Source organism: Gastrolobium bilobum, unplaced genomic scaffold, assembly GCF_033153095.1.
Source record: "Gastrolobium bilobum isolate Gb01-03AN ecotype WA unplaced genomic scaffold, APGP_CSIRO_Gbil_v1 utg12850, whole genome shotgun sequence".
Lineage (NCBI taxonomy): Eukaryota > Viridiplantae > Streptophyta > Magnoliopsida > Fabales > Fabaceae > Gastrolobium > Gastrolobium bilobum.
Window position 1 is genome coordinate 70,228 of NW_026897757.1, and position 21,714 is coordinate 91,941.

Consider the following 21,714-nt stretch of genomic DNA (forward strand, 5'->3'; position numbering starts at 1 on the left):
TTCGAGTTTAGTTATGATTGTTCTCTCTACCTTTTCTAGATAGTCTATATTTTGATATGCGATGGCCTTTTGGATGCCTTCCAGTTTGCTCATTAGTTTGTTCTTTCTATGTTTGATGTTCCCAAAACCTCTCTCATTCCATTCTTTTATATATGGGGTGAGCATTTTCAAACTCTAAGAGATTTTGCTCTGCCTATTCTAATTCTCCTTGAGGAATTGATCGAAAAGACAATGATCTTGCCAGAAAGAATAAAAATGGAAAGGCCTTTCCTTCCATTCATCCTTGGATAAGGCCAAAGATATAAGAAGTAAATTATGTTCGTTGTTAAGTCTAGGGAGGGCTTTGACATGGCTCTTTCTAAAAGCAATTTGCCATCTCACATTGCTACAGGCACAATCAAGTCTTTTAAACACTCTATCCATGTTTAAGAAGTGAGGCCCATTCCAAGTAAAATTAGCCTCAAAACCATCCAAGTCAATCATGTTTAGCAGGGGAAAAAAAACCTATTACACTTATTTACGTCTACAGGAGCTACTACTCTTTTTTTGGAAGGGGAAGCTATTTCATTGAAATAACCGGTGATCAGCCAAGGGTCTCCCATGTTACCTAAGATATGACGAAAATCCTGCTAAAGGCTGCGCCTCACCTATTCCCTTTGTTGAACCATAGATTAAAAGGCTAAGACATTCAAGTTTTGAAGATAGCGAAGCACCAACTACCTCAACATGGATGCACAACGTTGAAGGTAATACATCAAGTCCCAAACGAAGTTAGAAGACTAGGGGAACATGCAAAAATGAAGGGACAACTTAAAAGTGCAAAGTCAACACCAAAGTCAAGGTTTTCAAGTGAAGAAAGACACTATTAGAGACAAAGATTAAAGACTAATGAAGAAATTTGAAAACTCAAGAGTATATTGCTTATAATTTCAAGAGTAAATACCCTTTTTGGTCCTTAGCAAATTTCACGACACCCGTTTTAATCCCTAACAAATAAAAAGGTCCATTGTGGTCCCTAAAAAATTCAAAATGGACCTATTTTAGTCCCTTTAGGGACTAATATGGGTCTTTTTTGAATTTGTGAAGGACCAAAATTTCAATTAAATGGGTCCATTTTGAATTTTTTAGGGACCACGATGGGCCTTTTTATTTGCTAGGGACTAAAACGGGCGTCGTAAAATTTGTTGAGGACCAAAAAGGGTATTTACTCTAATTTCAATTAGAGTCTTATGAATGTTGAGAATTGAGTTTATTGAGCTATACCTCCCAAGGTTGCATTTAGAAGCCATAAACTCATGCATTGAGAGAATCACGTGGAACACTGTTAGATTGATCCATACATATAAGTCTTACACACGTGGAACACTGTTAGATTGATGTTAGAATCATGCATTCATGGGCGAGAAGTGAGAAATAATCATTTAAAAATCATTTAGATCGAAATTATAATTTTTAGGACTATTGCACTCAAATATTTGGATATGGATATTTGAATATCTAGATATGGATATTCGTATATCAGCCCATGAAATATCCGGATATGGATATGTTGTCACGTGATTAATTAAATTTAGGGTTCTAAGACTATGAACACTCATAAATGGCTATATTTGACCAATAAGCCTATAATGACTATAAATGGTCATAAAACTCCTATATAAACTTCTAATGAGGAATCCTAATTACGTTTTTACATAGAAACACCTCAAATTACCAAAATTCAAGAATCAAACCCTTATTTTGGTTTTTTTGTACATCTTAAGAAAAAAGCTCAATATCCCACATCTCTTATTATTTTCTTTTGAAATATTTTGTAATTATGAATGTAGAAAGGCTGCTCTATTGCTGTTTGGACATAGTTTGTTGTTGTGATTGTGTTTGAGACAATTGGAGTGATCCTAAGGGGATTGGTTGAGAGTAATCAAGGTGTGGTAATAGTTCTTGTAAAATTCCAGTTGAATAACGATTTTCAAGCATCAGTTGGAATCTTGAAGATAGTGAAATGATCGAGCTCAATCTGGATGTAGTTCTCGTATGATTATTTTTCATTCATATGTTTTAAAATTTTATATCTTGTATAATTATTTTTCATTTTCCATCTTATCATTATGAGCATTTGCAACTCCCATTTTTACGAGGATTCCATTCATATTAGCATTAACAATTTTCCATTTTTATTCATTGAATTGGCAACTCATTATTAACATAAACAATTACAACAATTACACATAGTAAATGACTTATTCCTAATAGGTATATTAATTACTACTATTTTTATTAATTGTTAAAAGACTCATCGTAATATAATTACTTTGTGTTTGTATTAAAATTAGTCTGCCTTGAAAAAAGTCCTCACAAATTCTTACTATATTGTTGTAAAAAAAATAAACGAGGAACAGAATTTACGTGCCAATAGGTGAGATAGAAAATGGCGAAAGATTTTCAACAAAAGGATTTGTAACACCACTAGAGAGAAATGATTCAAATATTATGCTTCAAAAAAAATCTCAACTTATAAGAAGTCACAAAATATGATTTCTTTTTGTTGTTATACATGAACAAATGACAAAAAAAAACTTACGGAACAACGGGAGATGCTGAACGTGGAGAAAGATTTTTAACAGAAGATTTTGTCGTACCTTTTGATGAACAGGAATCGTGCAGTCTGCTAGGATAAAAAAAGATTAAAATTAGTCTACCTTGAAAAAAGTCCTCACAAATTATTACTATATTGTTGTAAACAAAATAAATTAGGAAGCAAAACTTACTTGCCAATAGGTAAGACAGAAAATGGCGAAATATTTTTCACGAAAAGATTTGTAACACCGCTGGAGGGAAAGGATTCAAATAATTTGCTTGAAAAAAAAATCTCAGCTTATAAGAAGTCACGGAGTATGATTTCTTTTTGTTGTTCTACATGAACAAATGACAAAAAAAAACACTTACGGAACAATGGGAGATGCTGACCGTGGAGAAAGATTTTCTACATAAGATTTTACCGTAACTTTTGATGAACAGTAATCGTGAATTATTACTTTATTGTTGTAAAAATATAAATGAGGAAGAAAACTTACCTGCCAACAGGTGAGGCAGAAAATGGCGAAAGATTTTCCAGAGAAGGATTTGCAACACCATTTGAGGGAAGGGACTCAAATATTCTGCTTGAATAAAACAAAAGAAAGTATCGAAGTATAAAAAAAAATCATACAGAAGAATTTGTCACACCATTGGATGGAAAAGATTCAAATATTCTTGTTATAAGAATATTCAACGTACGATTTATTGTTTGTTGTAAATGAAGGAAGAACGGAAAAAAACTTACGTAATGACAGGAGAGGCTGAATTTTGCGAGAGATCTTCTACCAGATTTTGCCGTACCATTTGATGGAAAGGAATCATTACAACTCTCCATGCGCGATTTACATACGATACCATTAAAACAATCTTGGTTTCTTCCTTGTTGGGAAGACGTATTTGTATACGAAATAAACAATTATGTTAATTTTTTTTTTTTGAAACGTGATCTGCATTTACACATTGAAACGTGGCATGTATTTTTCCACCCTACAAAAGAGATACGTTAATATATCAATGGAAAACAAAAAAAAAAACACCAAAAAAATCGCACGGCAATAATCAGCGGAACCATTACCTGTTCATCCATCAGAATCATGTCGACATTATCATCAAAATCCTTCCTCCAACACCTAATCACCCTATCTTTAATCCTACAATCCTCCTTGGTAGGATTAATATCCTTTATAAAATAATACTTGGAGAACATCGTGAACGTTCAAAACGCAAACTAAGAAAATAACTACAACAAACAAATAGTCGAACAAAAACAGTGAGAACAAAAATCGCAGAAGCAAGAGATGAGAAACGTCAGGAGCTAGAGGAAGAAGCGTCTGAATGGTTTGGAGGTTTTTCCAAAATATGAGATGCTAAGTTTTCCATATTCAAATAACATTAGTATACAACCAGTGGCGGAGCCATGTATATGGTAGGTGTGGCCTCAGCCCGAGCTAAATTTTAAAAAATTATACTTATTATATATAATTATATAATTAATTATAATTTTGCCCTGGTTAAAATTATAATTTGGCCCTATCTAAAACTTAAAATATTATTTGTAAGAGATTTGGGTAAGTTGTGTTAGGTTATGTGTTCAATTTCTACTTGTATAAAAAACAATTTAGTAAAATTAAAAAAAAATTAATAAAATTATAATTCTTCTTGGTACTGCCTTGTTCAAGTGCTCTGTATTTAATATAATTTTTGTTTACAAACTACACTATGTACTCCCAAAAGTACATTAAGTTACACTATGTAGTTCCGAAAGTATATAATATAATTTGCAAAAATTTATAAAAAAAATTGTAAATGGATCATTTCACAATTTAACTATATTATGATATGAATTAACTAAAATTAAGAAAAAATAAATACACATATAGATTACAAAAAATAAAATAAAAATACACATAATTTTTTGGCCCTATATACAACCTTTCATCTTCCAATGCAATAATTAAAAACCTTTCATCTTCCAATGCAACAATTAATGATGGTGGGTCATTAATCATCCTTTTCGATTTTTCGTTTTTGTATAAAAAGTCATTATTATGAATTTTTATTTATTTTATTTTTTAAAGGTTTTATGTTTATCATGTAACATAATATAACCTCACTTTCCTACACACACATTAAAAAGGTGGGATCCACATATTTTTCTTTCTCTTTCATCATTCCACTTTCTTTCCTTTTTATTGTATGTGTTGGAAACAACACTTAAATTATGTTACATAACATTAATAAAACCCATTTTTTAAATATTAATGCAAGTATGAACACATAGTGTGAACACACAATGTGAACACGCACCTGAAATCAAATTAGAGCTTGACACGTCAACATTTTTTAGGGATGCAAGTGTGAACACATAGTGTGAACACATAATGTGAACACACAGTGTGAATACATAGTGTGAACACAAAAGAGTTTCTTTGGTTCTCCTTTATATATATAATAGATGTTTCTACAGTAAATGTAAATAAGTTATATACGTTCGCTTCCAAAATGATGTCATTTTAGATTGAAAAATTAAAAAAACTATAATGAAAAAGACTATTATAATCTTGAAATAAATTATAATTATAAAAACAACTTGATTTTTGCATCTAAATAACATTATTTTGAACTTAATATAAATAAATTATCTATATTGACTGTAGAAAAAAAAAACCTTTATTATATTTATATTTTGGAGAGAGAAAATTGAGGAATGCCAACCTGTCATGGTGCCATTTTTCCCCAATATAAAAGCTTTCTTCGGGTCGTAGAGCTTCCGCCAGCACTTTGAAACTTACCAAAACAAGAAGGGATCTGTGGTCATTTTCGTCGTCCTAATATTCAAATAAAGGGCGTGGTCCCATCCCATCGACATTAGACGAGGGATACAACCATTTATTAATGATTTTATATTTTAATAAATAAAATTATCTTATACACACGTAAAATCTTGTTTCGTGTGAAATCATGTGAATAAAATACAAAAAATTATTCACATGATTTCTTAGAAACAAAGATAAAAGGAAGCATACGAAGAGGCGGGAGAAGAGAAGAAGCTTCGGGCTCACTTGCAAGTTACAACGCAGACTCCGTTGTTCTCTGATCGTCCTTTTCATTCTTTGGACCTCACACTCTTCACTTCCCCTTTGTCTTCGTCGCATTCTATTTTTGGTAAGCTCCTGAATTATTTCTGTTTATTCGTTCATATAGCCTAGAAGTTGTGGATTTTGGTGGATGCAAGTTGAAAAAAATCACTGTGGATATTGGTGTGTTTTTATAGATGCTTCACATTTTTAGTTGCGTGATGCTTCCGTAGCTGCTGTTACCATTTAACAAACACGCACGCCTAATCTCATCACCATAGTGGATTTTAGGCATTAGTTGTTTGTATGAAGTTCAAATAAGCCCGAGTTTACATCCAATCATGGAAGCTCAGTTGACGTAAGCATTTTTGTTAAAATCTCGATTTATCATTACTATTTTACGTTTTTACGATTTTTTGTTTTATCAAAACGATTTTACTAATATTCTAAATGATTTTACGATTTTATGATTTTTTATGATTTTTTTTTATATTATGATTTTACGTTTGATGATTTTTTAATTCTCTTCCGATTTTATTTAAAATCTCGATTTTAACAACATCAAACGTAAGAGAGTTGAGTGGGTAGAGAAAAATCACGGTTAAATCTCCACTACCAATGCAAGGAGCATGAAATCTTAATCTTTAATCTTCCCATTCTCAGAATTAGTTTTATAACCAATTTAAAAAACGGATCAACGATTAAATATATAAACCATTTAATACAAACGGATCAACGATTAAATTTGAGTGTAAATACAAAATTAATATTGTCGTTGAAAACGTTAGTGTGGATTCTATTATTTATCCATTTCTAGTTGTCGTTTGTATATTTTAGTTTGTATCATTTTATTTTGCATATGCTTTTTTTTTTTTCATTTAAATTCCAATTTATAAATGATACATTTTTTCTCCATTTAAATTCTATAAATAAGAATATGTAAAAAAAAACTTTTATTTGGGTTATATAATAATTTTTTAATGATTTAATACTTTGACCTCACATAAATATGTAAATTTCTAAAATGAACACTATGATGCTCTTGGTGACTTTAGCGTTTAATTTAATTTAATTTAAATAAACTGGAGCGGAAAAAATTATTAAAAAATAAATCATTCAAAAAATAGAAATACAAAGAGTTTTAAGGCAAACCAAGTTTTTTGAACTTTACCATTGTTTTTAGCATTATATGTTCTCAAACTTTTTCTTCTGTTTACTCTGTAACTGCTTCTCTGTGTTGGCATTGTTTGCGTTCGTTTCCTAGGTTGATATTTAATAATTAGGATTTATTATAGTTTTTAGGCTACCGCACCTTGCAAAGAACTTTGATTGTTCCAAAACTCTTATATGCAATTTGGATCGTTTTCCCCTGTTGAGTAATCATGGAAAAGGGAGACAAATGTGGCTATAACAATTACATAAATAGCACAAAGGAAGTGGGACCTAACAATTACATAAAGACTAATTATATAAGACTAATATAATGTGGGAATTCTCATTAACTTATTTTCAGTACTCTTAATATCCTTAATTTTAATATTTATTCTTTATTACTTTAAAACCTCATGCACTTTTTGCTTTATAATATATAATATTATTGTAATTTGATATCCTCACTGCAATTTAAAAATAATTTCTACTGAAGTTGCCACCTGCAATAGCATTTGTCATATTTTACCAAAACATATTGTTTTCTTTTGCGGGAGATTTGTATAACACCTTTAATAAAGCAACTTGTAAAAAAAACAACATTCTTGAGCATAGCTTTGCTTTAAGAATGGGCTGCTGCATCAGTCAGCTTGTAATAAAAGTGTCAAAATGTTCTCATTGCCAAGTGCCAACCCTTTTCTTCTGAATTTTTTTTAAAACTAGAATGATTATAAGAAACGTGTAATATTATTGTTTTATTGCATAGAAGGATTATAAATTTTCCACCGTGAATTTCTTACTTATAGTAGAATTAACTATCCAGAAGTCCTGGATATTTTGGGCACTCTGAACTCTGTCTCTCTCAACAATTATGGATATAGTAATTTTGCATGCTTGTTTTAAAATGCAGGCATTCATTTGAAATTCATGTATTAGTTTCAAACCTCTCCTAGTCACATGAATCTTTTTCAACATGAAGCATTGCCATTTGTTATGTGTTAATAATTTTGTGTTATTAAACGGACTTGCTTCCCCTACTTAGTTACTCTGTTGTGTTCTTGTTTCATCATGTTCACTCAATTATTTATGATTTACTTTGGTGTTACAGGCATAAAGATGGGCACAATAGAAATTGTGGATTTATCCAGTGATGATGAAGGGGAAAATCATAGTCCAAGAGCTGTTAAAGAGTGTCATAGTCATTCTGGCATACTGGAGCAGAGCTTTTCGCCAGTTGATGACAGTGGCCTTTCTTGTCCTCAGTCACTTTGTGCAGCACCCATATGCAGGCAGTTTTGGAAAGCTGGCAACTACGATAATGGGTTTGGTTCTGAAGTTAGCGAACAAAGTAATCCAACATAAATTTTCTCAAATTAATATGGAAGCAGTTGAACAGCTTTGTTTTATGTTTTCTTGTTGATTGCATTACTGGTTGGAACGTTTGTAGTTTTTGCTGAGATTTTGCTTGTGTGTAAGGAGTTAGTCTCCAATAGTGTTTCTTGTTGAATTTTGTTGGGATATTCAAGTGTGATGAGTCCCACATTGGTTGATAATGGACTAAGTGAAGAGTATATAAATGGAAAGACCCATGAACCCAATGCCTTAAGGTTTTGGGTTGAGACATGGTGTCGGATCCACTTGCTACGATTGGTGTAGCCTTAGTGACCCATGAACCCAATGCCTTAAGGTTTTGGGTTGAGACATGGTGTCGGATTCACTTGCTACTATTGGTGTAGCCTTAGCTCATTGGTGGTGGCTCCCATCACGGGCTCCCCCTGGACTCGCCTGACAAATTTGAGATACTAGTACCATCAATATTCTGTCAACCAAGATTTTAAATAGACTGCTAATTACTAACAAATATTTTTTTTCCCTCTTAAATTTCATAGGATTATAGTTACTCAGATATCTGATGCTATGTGCTAAGCTTGTAGCCCGTAGGTTCAAAGGGTGTTTGTGCTTCGGGACTCATTATGTATATGTTTTTTTTATTGAATTGCAGATGCAGGAAACTATCTACATGTCCACCCATTGTTCCTTCACTCAAATGCAACTTCACATAAGTGGGCATTTGGTGGTATGTTCTGACTTCTGATGATCTATTTAAACTTATCTCTTCTCAATGATTCTTCTAGACACCCACCTTTGTGATTATTTTCATGAGTTGGTCTTTACCTCTGTTTTTCTGTCTGCAGCCATTGCTGAGCTTCTCGATAATGCTGTTGATGAGGTGATTTTTCCTGATGTTTGAACTCTGAAACTACTAGAAGTTTTAAAGTCTATAGCGCTATTTTCTTTGATCTTTTGCAGCATACTAAGCTATTGGCGACTAGTAGTGCGGTGTCTATTCACCTGTGTTATTTTCCTATCCTAAATTACTTTTTTTTTTTTTTGTCTTGATTTGGCACGGTCTCTTAACATTGAAATTGAAATATATGAAATATATAAAATTGTAGAATCTTTCTTTCTTTGATACATTCATTTTGAACTAGACTTTGATGTCAGGTCATGTTTATTCGATTATTTTATTCTTTAATTGTTCTTGCATATATTATTGTTAAATTTTAATTCTGTTGTCTCTACTATTTTGTGTTTTTGTCATGTTTGAAGCTGTCATTTAATATTTTGCATTTCATTTTCTTATTTTGTATCGCATTGTTGACTTTTGTTCATAGTGTAGGTCCAAAACGGGGCCACTTTTGTTATTGTAGATAAAATTTCTAATCCGAAGGATGGAAGTCCAGCTTTGTTGATCCGAGGTATATTGCTTCTGGTACTCGTCAATTATTGGAGTTGATAGGTCGTGGTTTTGAATTCCTACTTCTGAATCTTGTATAAGAACTTTTTTTCCTTGAAAATGGTGATTTGGTCATATGCTATATTCTAATTGTTTTGATTTTGTGTTGAAACTTGGCAATCAGACAATGGTGCTGGAATGGATCCAGAAGCGATGCGCCGTTGCATGAGCTTTGGTTTTTCAGATAAAAAGTCGAAGTTTGCAATTGGACAGTGTACGGACCGTGGCATTTTTTATGCAATGATTTTGGTATTCTCTTTTGTATTTATTTTTTATTTTGGCCTTGCAGATGGAAATGGCTTCAAGACTGGTAGTATGAGACTGGGTGCAGATGCCATTGTCTTCAGTCGCCACTTGAATAATATGTATGGGACCAAAAGTGAAAATTTCACATGACTTTACGCTATAGTTTGTTTAGGCATTGTGCTATAGTTTCACATGACTTTGTATATTGAAATTGAAATTCTGATTGCAAAAACTGAAAATGACTGCTCCAATTTTCTGATGCTTCTTTTTTATATCCTTAGAGAAATGGGAAGATAGATTACAGTGTTTTAGAACATTGACACAATGTTCTCTAATGTTGGGAAGTTGAACTCTCTGTCTCTGGATGCTATAACCTAAAACCAATCCATTCTTTGTACGTTTATAATTACAACCTAGTTGGTTCTTTCTCTCACTCTCTTTCTATTCTTTCCTTCACTTGCTCAGATGAAGGTTAAGGCAGGATGGTTGTACAACAATATGTGAAATTATTAGAAAAAAGTTCAATTGCTATTATTTTTCTTTTTTCTTACTGATTGCTTGTTGATCAGGATATTGACCCAAAGCATTGGACTTCTGTCTTATACATTCTTGATGCGAACACAGCTTGACAGAATTGTAGTACCCATGGTGAGTATTTCCCATTTTTATCACTTAGAAGGTTCTGCTTTATATAGTGTATTTATTAAAATACTAATTTTCTTCTTGATGCTGATTTGTTACTTAAAAAATTGAAATGGTAATAGTATATTGCTAGGTCCAGAGGCTTACTCCAGAAATTACTATTTTATAGCGTGCCTTATCCTGATTGTTTGAACCAATTATCATGTTTATTTACTTTTGGTAAAATATCTCCCTAAAGTATAGCCCTTCCTCAACTTACCACCCAGAAGTTTTCTTTTTATCACTTAACGCCCTTGATGTTTGGTTGTAATTGAAGACTTAGTTTTTCAGTTAAATTAAATGCAGCATTAGGCATGTGCACACAACATGACCTACGTTGCACCGACACCGACACCAACATGGGACACGAGATACGATACGACACGACACGACACTCCGACACGTTAATTCTAAAAAATGTTGAATTTCGACACGTTAGGACACGTTTTGATATTATATAATATTGTTAATTTATGTGGTGTATATTATATTTAGTATTCAATAATTTAACAAAAAAATAAAGCTAAACTTATAATACCCATCAATTTTGCAAGGAAACATAATATATCCCAAATGTTTATATTAAACTCAATAAATCGTAATCGTAATCGAACGAATCTAATAGTTGGAACTCAAAATGTAACACAATGTAACCTTTGAACCTTTTTTGAGTCTTTGCAACGAGTATTGGAGTGTCGGGAAGTGTCAGACACGACACGTCAGGATTTTTGAAGTGTCGGTGCTTCATAGAACATGACCTTACTGTCACAAAAAGTTTTTCTTTACCGTTTAACCTCCTTGAATTTTGTTTATTTATCACTTTATCCCCTTTGAATTTTGGTTTTTAAAGGCTAACTTCTGATTTATTTAACTGAAACAAGTAACATTTCACTTAAAACCAATTAACCAAACTACATGGGATTAAGTGATAAAATAAAAAAAATAAAAAATTCAGGTGAGGAATATTTCATAAAAGGCTTGTGTTTTTATTGATCTTTGCCTTAATCAAGAACGAAATCCAATTGAGAAAGGACTGTACTTCAGGAGCGGTGAAATGTATTTTACTTTTACCCTTTACTTTTTCCACTCTTTTGATTATCAGTACACTTGTGTGTTGGTGTAGAGTACTCTTAAGTTAACTTGACATTGTTATGGTGGATATTGCTGAGCCTTATTACCAGCTTTTCTCTCTCTTGTAAACCATCATGATGGTTTGATGCATTCCCTATATTCTCCTTCTGATGATAACCCTTTTATAGAATGAAGGTTCTATCTACTCTATAAGTTTCAATTTGTGCTACTAATTGATCATGTTCATTTCAGGTTAATTATGAGTTTAATTCATCAACTGAATCCTTGGAAATACTAAATGGCCGAGAGCATTTTAGGTCTAATTTGTCTATGCTGTTGAACTGGTCTCCATATTCATCTGAAGCAGAACTTATGAAACAGGTCAGTCTCCAAATTTTTCTTATCTTTGAAAACCGGTTGCCTCTTTCAGAACATATTGAATGGTTGTTATACTTCTGTCTTTGCTTTTTCTGTTTCATTGTTCCTGACAACATAACCTTATTTATGGCTTGAACATATAATTTACTTTGAAGGATTGTCAGATTTTTATTCTCTGCTCTTTCTTTTCCATTGTTCTAGACAATACAGCCTTACAACAGAACATATACTTTGGTTTGAGACCTATTCTCCCCTTTTTTTTCTATTCCTTAATATCAGTTAGGTTTCTCTTAGGAGTTGTGGTTGCAATATACGAATGTAGGATTCCCCATTTATAATTGTGGTACACCTCTGTTTATCTATTTTGTTGATATATTGGTGTCAAATTTGGCATCAAATATAATTGGTAAAACAGTAAGGGGTGAATGGGTTTCTTGCCATCTAAGGCTTGAGCTGTTCAGTGATGCTGAATGCTGATCAGTTTTTAGAGAGGAAAGCCAGAAGCTCCTTTATGGGAGAGAATTGTTTGTTTAGCATTGCCTTGGTGTTTAGTGGATTGGCTTACTGCTTTTTTAGGGTGTTTCTCTTTCTATTACTAATCTTCAGAGAGACCAGAGAGATTTATTGCTATTAAAACTCAATCCAGAGAACTATACATCTATTTCATTTATTTGTTACCTCTTAAATGAGGTGTATTTATACAAGTATTAATAACAACCTATCCGAATAATAGGTAACTGAATTACAAAAATTCTCTAATCTAAACAACTTGTTCCTATCTAATAATAACAGTATTTCAAAATATAATTTCAATCTTCAACACTCCCCCTCAAGTTGGTGCATGGATATCAATCATGCCCAACTTGCCAATGATTTCTTCAAACACTTTTCCTGAGACAACTTTTGTTAATACATCAGCAAGTTGCTCCTGGGACCGAACATGAGGAATTCGAATTATCTGATTATCAAGCTTTTCCTTTATAAAATGTCTATCCACTTCAACATGTTTGGTTCTATAATATTGAACTGGATTTTTTGTTATTTCCACAGCTGCTTTGTTATCACAGAAGAGACTCATTGGTTTATCATATGAAATTCCCAAGTCAGCTCGAATATTTCTCACCCATAGCAGTTCGCAAACACCATAGGCTATACCTCTGAATTCAGCCTCAGCACTGGATCTTGCCACTACCTTTTGTTTCTTGCTCCTCCATGTAACCAGACTTCCCTCTACAAAAGTAAAATACCCTGAAATTGATTGCCTTGTGGTTTTATCACCTGCCCAATCTGAGTCTGTGTATCCTTCAATGCATGCTCTATTATTTTTTGAAAACAAATGTCCTTTCCCTGGAGAACCTTTGAGATACCTCAAAATACGATATACTGCCTTCATATGCTCTTCACTAGGAGAGTGCATGAACCTACTTACAATGCTTACAAAATATGCTATATCAGGTCTAGTATGTGATAAATAAATTAATTTTCCTACTAACCTTTGATATCTGCTCTTATCTATCTCAACCTGATCCGGATAAACACCTAAAGAATGATTCACTTCCATTGGAGTATCAACAGGCTTGCAAGCCATCAGTCCAGTCTCGGACAAAAGATCTTAAATGTATTTCCTTTGAGACAGAAATATACCTTGTTCAGATCTTGCAATTTCTATTCCAAGAAAATATTTTAGAGGACCCAGATCCTTCATTTCAAATTCAGCAGCTAATTTCTTCTCAAGTAACTTCATTTCTTCTTCTACATCATCCCCTGTTAGCACCATATCATCTACATAGACAATGAGTATTGTTACCTTCCTTTTGTTATGCTTTATGAACAATGTATGATCCGAGTTGCTTTGCTTATAACCAAACTTCTTCATTGCTAAAGAGAGCCTTCCAAACCATCCTTGGGTGATTGTTTAAGGCCATATAGAGCCTTTTCCAGTTTGCAAACTACATTCTCCTTTGAAGAAGTTAGCTTCACTCCAGGTGGAACCTCCATGTAGACTTCCTTTTCTAAGTCACCATTCAAAAAAGCGTTCTTTACATCAAACTGTTTCAATGGCCAGTCTCTATTTGCAGCAGTGGATATTAAGATTTTGATTGTATTAAGTTTAGCCACAGGAGCAAACGTGTCTTGATAGTCTACTCCCTACCTTTGTGTGTATCCCTTTTCTACAAGCCTTGCCTTGTATCTATCAATACTCCCATCTGCTTTTAGCTTCACGGTGTATACCCATTTGCACCCAATTGTCATCTTCCCACTCGGTAGAGAGGTTAATCTCCAAGTTTTATTGTGCTGGAGTGCTTCCATCTCAGTATTCATTGCTTGCTTCCATCTAGGATCTTCCAAAGCTTCCTGCACACTATTAGGAATATATACAGTAGATAATTGATCAATTGTTAGAGTATATAATCCAGACAGCCTATGAGATGACACATAATTACTAATAGGATACTTTACTTTCACTTTCGAGTCTGGTTCATAAACAGCTTTGGGTTTGCCTTTATTCAGTCTCTCTGATTTTCTGATTTGAATACTATTAGGAGCAGCAGAAGTTGAAGGATCTGTACTAGGGAAAGGAATCAACTCGGTTCTGGGTTCAGAATGTAGTTCAGAATCATGTACAACAGGTGATTCAGTTAGACATGGTGTCTCATACGGTAAAGGAGGACTTGCATCGTTGAGATCTGCTTCTGGAGGATCAAAGATTACTTCAGGTGAAGAGCTTTGAGGAGAATTAGTGTTGGTGAGCTGATCATTTGTGTTGGAAAGAATTGGAGTAGGAACCATAGAAATAGATAGCCAGAATTCTTCTTCTCTATTGTGCTGGATCTCCCCCCTGAGAAGAAGAAGAAACTCCCCCTGCATAAAAGGCTTCGGTTTCCCTAAAAGATACTTCAAGGGTAACATGCATTTTGTGGGTGGTAGGATCAAAGCAACAGTATCCCTTTTGAAGGTCAGAATATGCAACAAAGATGCATTTCTTAGCACAAGGATCAAGCTTGTTTCGTAGAGGTTTGGGAACATGGACATAGGCAGTACAACCAAAGACTCTAGGTTCAAGATTCATTACATGAGGGATAGAGAAGAAAGTTTCAAGTTTTTGCTGGGGAGTAAGAAAATTTAGAGAACTAGAGGGAGTACGATTTTGTTGAGATATATAAAACCATTAATGTAGCCTCACCCAACAGCTTAAGCTTTTGGGTTGAATTGGTTCTTTACATAGTATCAAAGCCTCGCCGCCCCCCACTTTCTCTTGTGGACTTTTTTAGCACAGCTAGGCTGAGCCTGTTGCATCTTCTACTATTCAAGCCCAATGGGCTCTCGTGTGAGGGGGCGTGTTGAGATATATAGTCCCATATTGATTGTATGTGCAACTAATGTGGAGTTTATAAGGCATTGGGCACTCCCACCCTTTGAGCTAGCTTTTGGGGTGGTGTATCCCAAGGTTTTTTACATGGTATCAGAGCCTCGTGTCCGGGTTCGATCCTCACTGCCCCCCACTTCTTTCTAGTGGAATTTCTTTCTTCGCACAGGTAAGTGGGCCTGTGCATTGTCCACCCTTCAAGCCCAGTGGGCTCTCGTGTGAGGGGGCGTGTTGAGATATATAAAACCATTAATGTAGCCTCACCCAACAGCTTAAGCTTTTGGGTTGAATTGGTTCTTTATATGGTATCAGAGCGGGTTGGTCTTGAGAAAACTCAGCCACCACAAACACCGTCAAACCGGCGGCACAACGCTGGAAAACTCAACCTCCAACCATTATTAAGGTTATTTTCCCTTTCTACAAAGTCCCAAGAGCAAAGTAAGGCTACCAATCACTGAGAAGGCAAAATCCCAGCTTTCCACCACCGTCAGCAGCCGTCGGAAAAATTTTCCGGCGACATTTCCGGCCAAGATCCGCACCATTCGAAACAGAAGGAGCCGATCTACAAGTTTCAAGAAGGACCATCGGATTCTGCTGAGCCACGCGCCCCCACGCGCTAGAGAAAGGACGGAGCGTCCGCCCTACGCGTTACCACACGCAGCCATGTTTATTGAAAGTAAATTCCCATCCAGCAATGTTGCTCAACAAGGTATAGCGTTCCATGTTGATAATAGTAGTCGATGGATTCTCGATTCAGGGGCTTCAGATCATATGACAGGTAATGCAACCTTATTTTGTTCTTATACCCCTTTCTATCAACAATCACGAATAAGAACAGCAGATGGCAGCTTCTCTACTATTGCTGGAAAAGGATCCATTAAACTTTCTGAACACATTACTTTGAACTCAGTCCTTCATGTTCCCTCTCTTACTTGTAACCTTATCTCTATCAGCAAACTTACGTCTGAGTTACATTGTGTTGCCAAGTTTTCTGTCAATGCTTGTGTTTTCCAGGAACAGGACTCGGGGCTGATGATTGGCAGTGCTAGAGAGGAAGAAGGACTTTATTATTTAGAAAAAGATTCTTGTGAAGGAAAAAATTTTGTGAACCACTCGGTATCTTTGTCTGATGATTATAATGATGTTTTGTTGTGGCATCGTCGGTTAGGACACCCACATTTCATTTATCTTCAGAAGTTGTTCCCAAGCTTATTTATCAATAAAAATCCGAGTTCTTTTTCTTGTGATATTTGTCAGCTTGCAAAACATTCTCGTGTTTCTTATCCTCCTAGAGTCCATCATGATTCTTCTCCATTTACCTTGATTCATAGTGATATATGGGGTCCAGCCCGTGAAAAAAATATCTCTGGTGCTCGTTGGTTTATAACTTTCATAGATGATCACTCTAGGGTATGTTGGGTATACCTTCTAAAGAATAAGTCTGACGCTGCATCCTCCCCATCAAAGGTCCAAGCTCGATCGTAAGTCCATTAAATGTGTCTTCATAGGATATCCTCCTAACCAAAAGGGCTACAAGTGTTACTCATTTTCACTTCATAAGGTCTTTGTTTCTATGGATGTCACATTTGATGAGAGACAATCTTTTTTTTCCTTCGACTTCTCTTCAGGGGGAGTCTATTGGGGTTGATGAAGATAAGTCTTGGAAACCAAATGATTCTGTTGTTTTGCCTTTGCCGTTGGAGACAGGGGGAGTCATTATGCAAAAGACAGGGAGAGTTAATGTGTCAGATAATGGAGATCCTCCCGGGAAATGGAGAAAGTTTTACAGCAGGCGAGAATCACCTCAGGAGCCTCTAGACTGCCAGGATTCTGACTCGAGTCTTAGTTCCAGCAACACTGATACAGCCAACCTAGATGTGCCTATTGCTCTCCGAAAAAGTACTAGATCTTGTACTGCTCATCCTATTTCTCATCATATCACATATGAAAAGTTGTCCCCAGGTTTTCGTGCTTTGCTTTCAACACTATGTTAGACAGTACAAAAATACCAAAAAATATCCAAGAAGCACTTGATGATCCAAAATGGAGGAATGCAGTCTTTGAAGAAATGGATGCACTCAACAAAAATGGAACTTGGGAGTCTGTAGCATTACCCAGAGGAAAGAAAACAGTAGGTTGCAAGTGGGTATTCACAATAAAGTTTAATGCAGATAGCAGCATCAACAAGTATAAGGCCAAACTGGTTGCTAAGGGATTCACTCAAACTCATGGGATAGACTATCAAGAGACATTTGCCCCTGTTGCCAAGCTTAACACTATCCGAATTCTTTTATCACTTGTTGCAAATCTTGGTTGGCCCTTTCAACAATTAGATGTAAAGAATGCTTTCTTGAATGGTGATCTACATGAAGAAGTTTATATGGATCCACCACCTGGTTTTGAAAAAGGAGACGATTCAGTATGCAAGTTGAAAAAGTCTCTCTATGGTCTTAAACAATCTCCTAGAGAGTGGTTTGAGAAGTTTACTGAAGCTGTTAAGGGAAGAGGATTCCTCCAAACTCAGACTGATCACACTTTATTTTTAAAACACTCTAATGGTGGTAAAATATCTATTCTCATTGTTTATGTCGATGACATAATTGTCACAGGTAATGATTGTGAGGAGATAAGCTCTTTGAGGAAATGTTTAGCTAATCAGTTTGAACTGAAGGATCTTGGATCTCTCAAATATTTCCTAGGCATGGAAGCTGCTCGAAGTAAGGCAGAAATTTCTTTAACTCAGAAGAAATATATTCTAGACCTGTTACAAGAAACAGGAATGCTTGGGTGCAAGCCAGCAGAGACTCCAGTTGAACCCAATATTAAATATGGAATCGAAGATGGGAAAAAAGTTGACAAAGAGCAATATCAGAGATTGGTGGGGAAGTTGATCTACTTATCTCACACTCGGCCTGATATTGCATTTGCAGTTAGCATGGTTAGTCAATTCATGCATTCTCCTAAGGAAAAACACCTGAGTGCAGTTTATAGAATTCTGAAGTACCTCAAAAACACCCCTGGTCGAGGATTGTTCTTTAAAAGGGGAGACAAGAGGATGATTGAAATATATACAGATGTAGATTGGGTTGGCTTTGCATTGGACCGAAGATCCACTTCAGGATATTGCACCTATATTTGGGGAAATCTTGTGACCTGGAGAACTAAGAAACAAACAGTTGTTGCCCGGAGCAGTGCAGAAGCAGAATTTCGGGTTCTAGCCCATGGTATTTGTGAAGGAATTTGGTTAAGAAGACTCCTTGAGGAATTGAAGATCTTTTTTTCCCTACCTGTCAGAGTGTATTGTGATAATAAGGCTGCTGTCAGTATTGCTCAAAATCCAGTTCACCATGACAGAACAAAACATGTGGAGGTTGATCGCCACTTTATCAAAGAAAAAATAGATGATGGAAGTGTATGTGTGGTGTATATTCCTACCAAAGAGCAGATTGCAGATATTCTCACTAAGGGCCTACACCGGCCAACCTTTGAAGACTTGATTGGCAAGTTGGGAATGATCAACATTTACCTCCCAACTTGAGGGGGAGTCTAGAAAATTAGAATTTAAATTGAAATATTTTTCCGTTTTTATTTCCTATTAATTAGGAATAATTAAGATTAATTAGGATTGATTGTTTTTTATTTCCTATTAATTAGGATTAATTGTAATTAATTAGAATTAATTGTGATTAGGTTTAGTGAGTCATAGCTGAGTCATTCTTATGAATGAGATTAGGTTTGGTGAGTCATAGCTGAGTCATGCTTAGCTATTTTTTTTTGTATAAATACTCCTCATTCCTCATGTAATTATTCAATATCGATATACTGAAAACCTTTTTCAATAGATTTATTAAATAAGCTGCTGAAAGGACTGCCTCCCCTAGTAATCGGAAGGTACATTCATGTCAAATAAAGATGCCCTGATTACTTCTAACAAGTGCATGTTTTTCGGTTCAGCTAATCCATTTTGTTGAGGTGTGTAAGTGCATGAGGTATGATGTTTGATACCTTTAGAGTCTAGAAATTCAGAAAAAAATTTATTCTTATAATCAAGTCCATTATCTGATTGAAGGATTTGGATTGAACTTTGAAATTGGGTTTGAAACGTAGTATGAAATTTTCGAAAAACAGAGAAGACTTCATTTTTATGTTTGAGTAAGGATATCCACATCATTCGAGTACACTCATCAATAAAAGATACATAATAATAAGCATGAGAAAAAGAAAGGACTTTAGATGGGCCCCAGACATCAGAGTGAATGACTTGAAATGGGATAGAACTTTTCTTCAAACTGGGATAAAAAGGAATTCGATGGCTCTTAGCCATTTCACAAGTAGAACATTAAAAATGAGAAGGATTACATTTAGAAAATAAATGGGGAAACAACTTTTTCCTATCTAATAATAACAGTATTTCAAAATATAATTTCAATCTTCAACAATTGCAATAATCTCTGTTTTTTTTGGCCGATTAAGAGTAGAAGATGATAGATTTAGAAGTTAAGGCAGGCAGGTAAAGGCAGAAGGGGCTTGCATTGCAAACTCTAGAATGTGGTTTCGGGTCAATTGGGTGCTTTAAACATTATGAAATTAGGATTTGGGGTTTGGTAGGTTTTAGGAAGGAAAAATCAAGTTTAAATTTTGATGGGGTGAAATTTTAATTGTGTTTCCGGAAGAAATCTGTTAGAACCCAAACGAGAGAACTCAAACAGAAACTGAGAACTATTTTTGTATTGAGTAAGGCTTGCTGACACAAGATGATACCAGAAACTCGTATATGAAAAGTACAAGGAAATGCAGAAAAAGAAACAGATATTTGGCTTTCGAGAGGCCAGTGTCTCCGTACTATTACTCTTCAATCTATTCTCTCCCTGAACCTCCCTCTCTCTTTTTCCATTCTGTTTTATCCCTTATCTTCCTACACCACGCAGCCATGACCGCTATCACAACCCCCCCCCCCCCCCCCCCCAAAAAAAAACACCCACAAAGGGCGGATGACATTCACACCCCTTGTGCCTCAAGTGGGCTTGGATCCCCTTCCTACAGTATACCCTAGTGTTAGGAGGTTTCAAATTCCTAACAAAATCTGATATGGGCAGTTGGTAAAATTAAAGGAATTTGGTTAGAAGAAGAGAAAAAGAAAGAAACGGTCACACCTAGAGGTGACAAAGCGGACGGCCTGCCCCGTCCCGCTTTTGAGAGTGGCTTGAAAAAATCAGCTCGTCCCACCTCGTTTGGCGGGCTGGTTGGGTTGGCCTGAATCTGTTTTACATTAAAAAAAAATAAAAACCAAAAAAGTCGGCCCATCGAGACGCGTCAGCCTGGTCCGTTTTGCCAGCCCTAGTCACACCTAAGGTAGCATTCTTGCATCAAATAACGAGGTATAACAATTTGCTGCCATAATTCATAAAACTGAGCACTCTGTCCGAACGAAAGCATTACAATCTCTTGTTATAAGAATTAGGAACGAAATCCTAATCCTACAAGAATTAAGACTCTATTACAAACTAAGCACTTAAGAAAAACATGGACATTATAATATAGGGATAATTTGATCTTTAAATTAAGTCTTTCTTGATGCTAGTGTATCCACGGTTAGTAAAGCTAGCTTTTTGGTTTATATGGTAATCTCTCTGGTGATTCCACATACTTGAGAATTTAAGGGTTTGGCCATATAAAAAATTTACAAATTTTTGCAGTGGATTTTGTCTGCTTTGTAACTTGATATTCTTACATTGTCCGTAGAGATGATAGCCACTGCCGTACAATTCAAATACGGGGCTAGTTGAAGGATATCAAACATGTGTTGGGCTTCCTCCTTCAATGCTAAGCCCAAGCCCATTTGAGGGGTTTCCTAAAAACCCTAACCCTAATTTCCACCTCCTCTATATATACTCATTGTTGTGGTTGGAGGCTAGGTCAGATTTGAGAGGTCAAATTTGAGAGAAGAAATTTGAGAGATTTATTTGATTGTTTGAGCAAAAGCTTTATGCTTTGCATTTGAGAGATCTCTAGAGAGAGTTTGAGTGAAACATCTCTAGGGTAGTTTGATTATCACCATTGTTGGAGATGTTGAGTTAACCACCACATTGGTGTATTTGATTATTTGTAACCATTATTTTCATAGTGGATTTTTGATCTGGACTAGGTCCCGTGGGTTTTTACTTCTTCATTGGAGAAGGTTTTCCCACGTTAAATCTGGTTGTGTTCTTCTTCTCTCTCTCCTGTTTTCATTTTGATTATTCCGCTGTGCTGCCTGACCTGGTGAAGTTCAGGCCGAGGTATTTCCGAGATCAGGATCTTGTTGATTGACTTCCGCACAAAGGCCCCTGAGCCGAGCTTGAGGGAACCGAGTTTTCCCAACAGTGGTATTA

The 21,714-nt window shown here is 35.2% G+C and overlaps 1 protein-coding gene across 1 annotated transcript in view; it reads left to right on the plus strand.

Annotated features, from left to right (window-relative positions):
* Nucleotides 1-7,919: 7,919 nt before the first annotated feature.
* Nucleotides 7,920-21,714, plus strand: part of LOC133309954 (protein MICRORCHIDIA 6-like) — a 43,078-nt gene continuing 29,283 nt past the window's right edge. Inside the window, exons 1-8 of the mRNA XM_061510818.1 lie at nucleotides 7,920-8,151; nucleotides 8,806-8,880; nucleotides 8,999-9,033; nucleotides 9,484-9,562; nucleotides 9,725-9,814; nucleotides 9,890-9,965; nucleotides 10,416-10,494; nucleotides 11,851-11,979. Of these exons, the coding sequence (XP_061366802.1) occupies nucleotides 7,920-8,151; nucleotides 8,806-8,880; nucleotides 8,999-9,033; nucleotides 9,484-9,562; nucleotides 9,725-9,814; nucleotides 9,890-9,965; nucleotides 10,416-10,494; nucleotides 11,851-11,979 (795 nt within the window). The remainder of the gene's footprint in view (nucleotides 8,152-8,805; nucleotides 8,881-8,998; nucleotides 9,034-9,483; nucleotides 9,563-9,724; nucleotides 9,815-9,889; nucleotides 9,966-10,415; nucleotides 10,495-11,850; nucleotides 11,980-21,714) is intronic.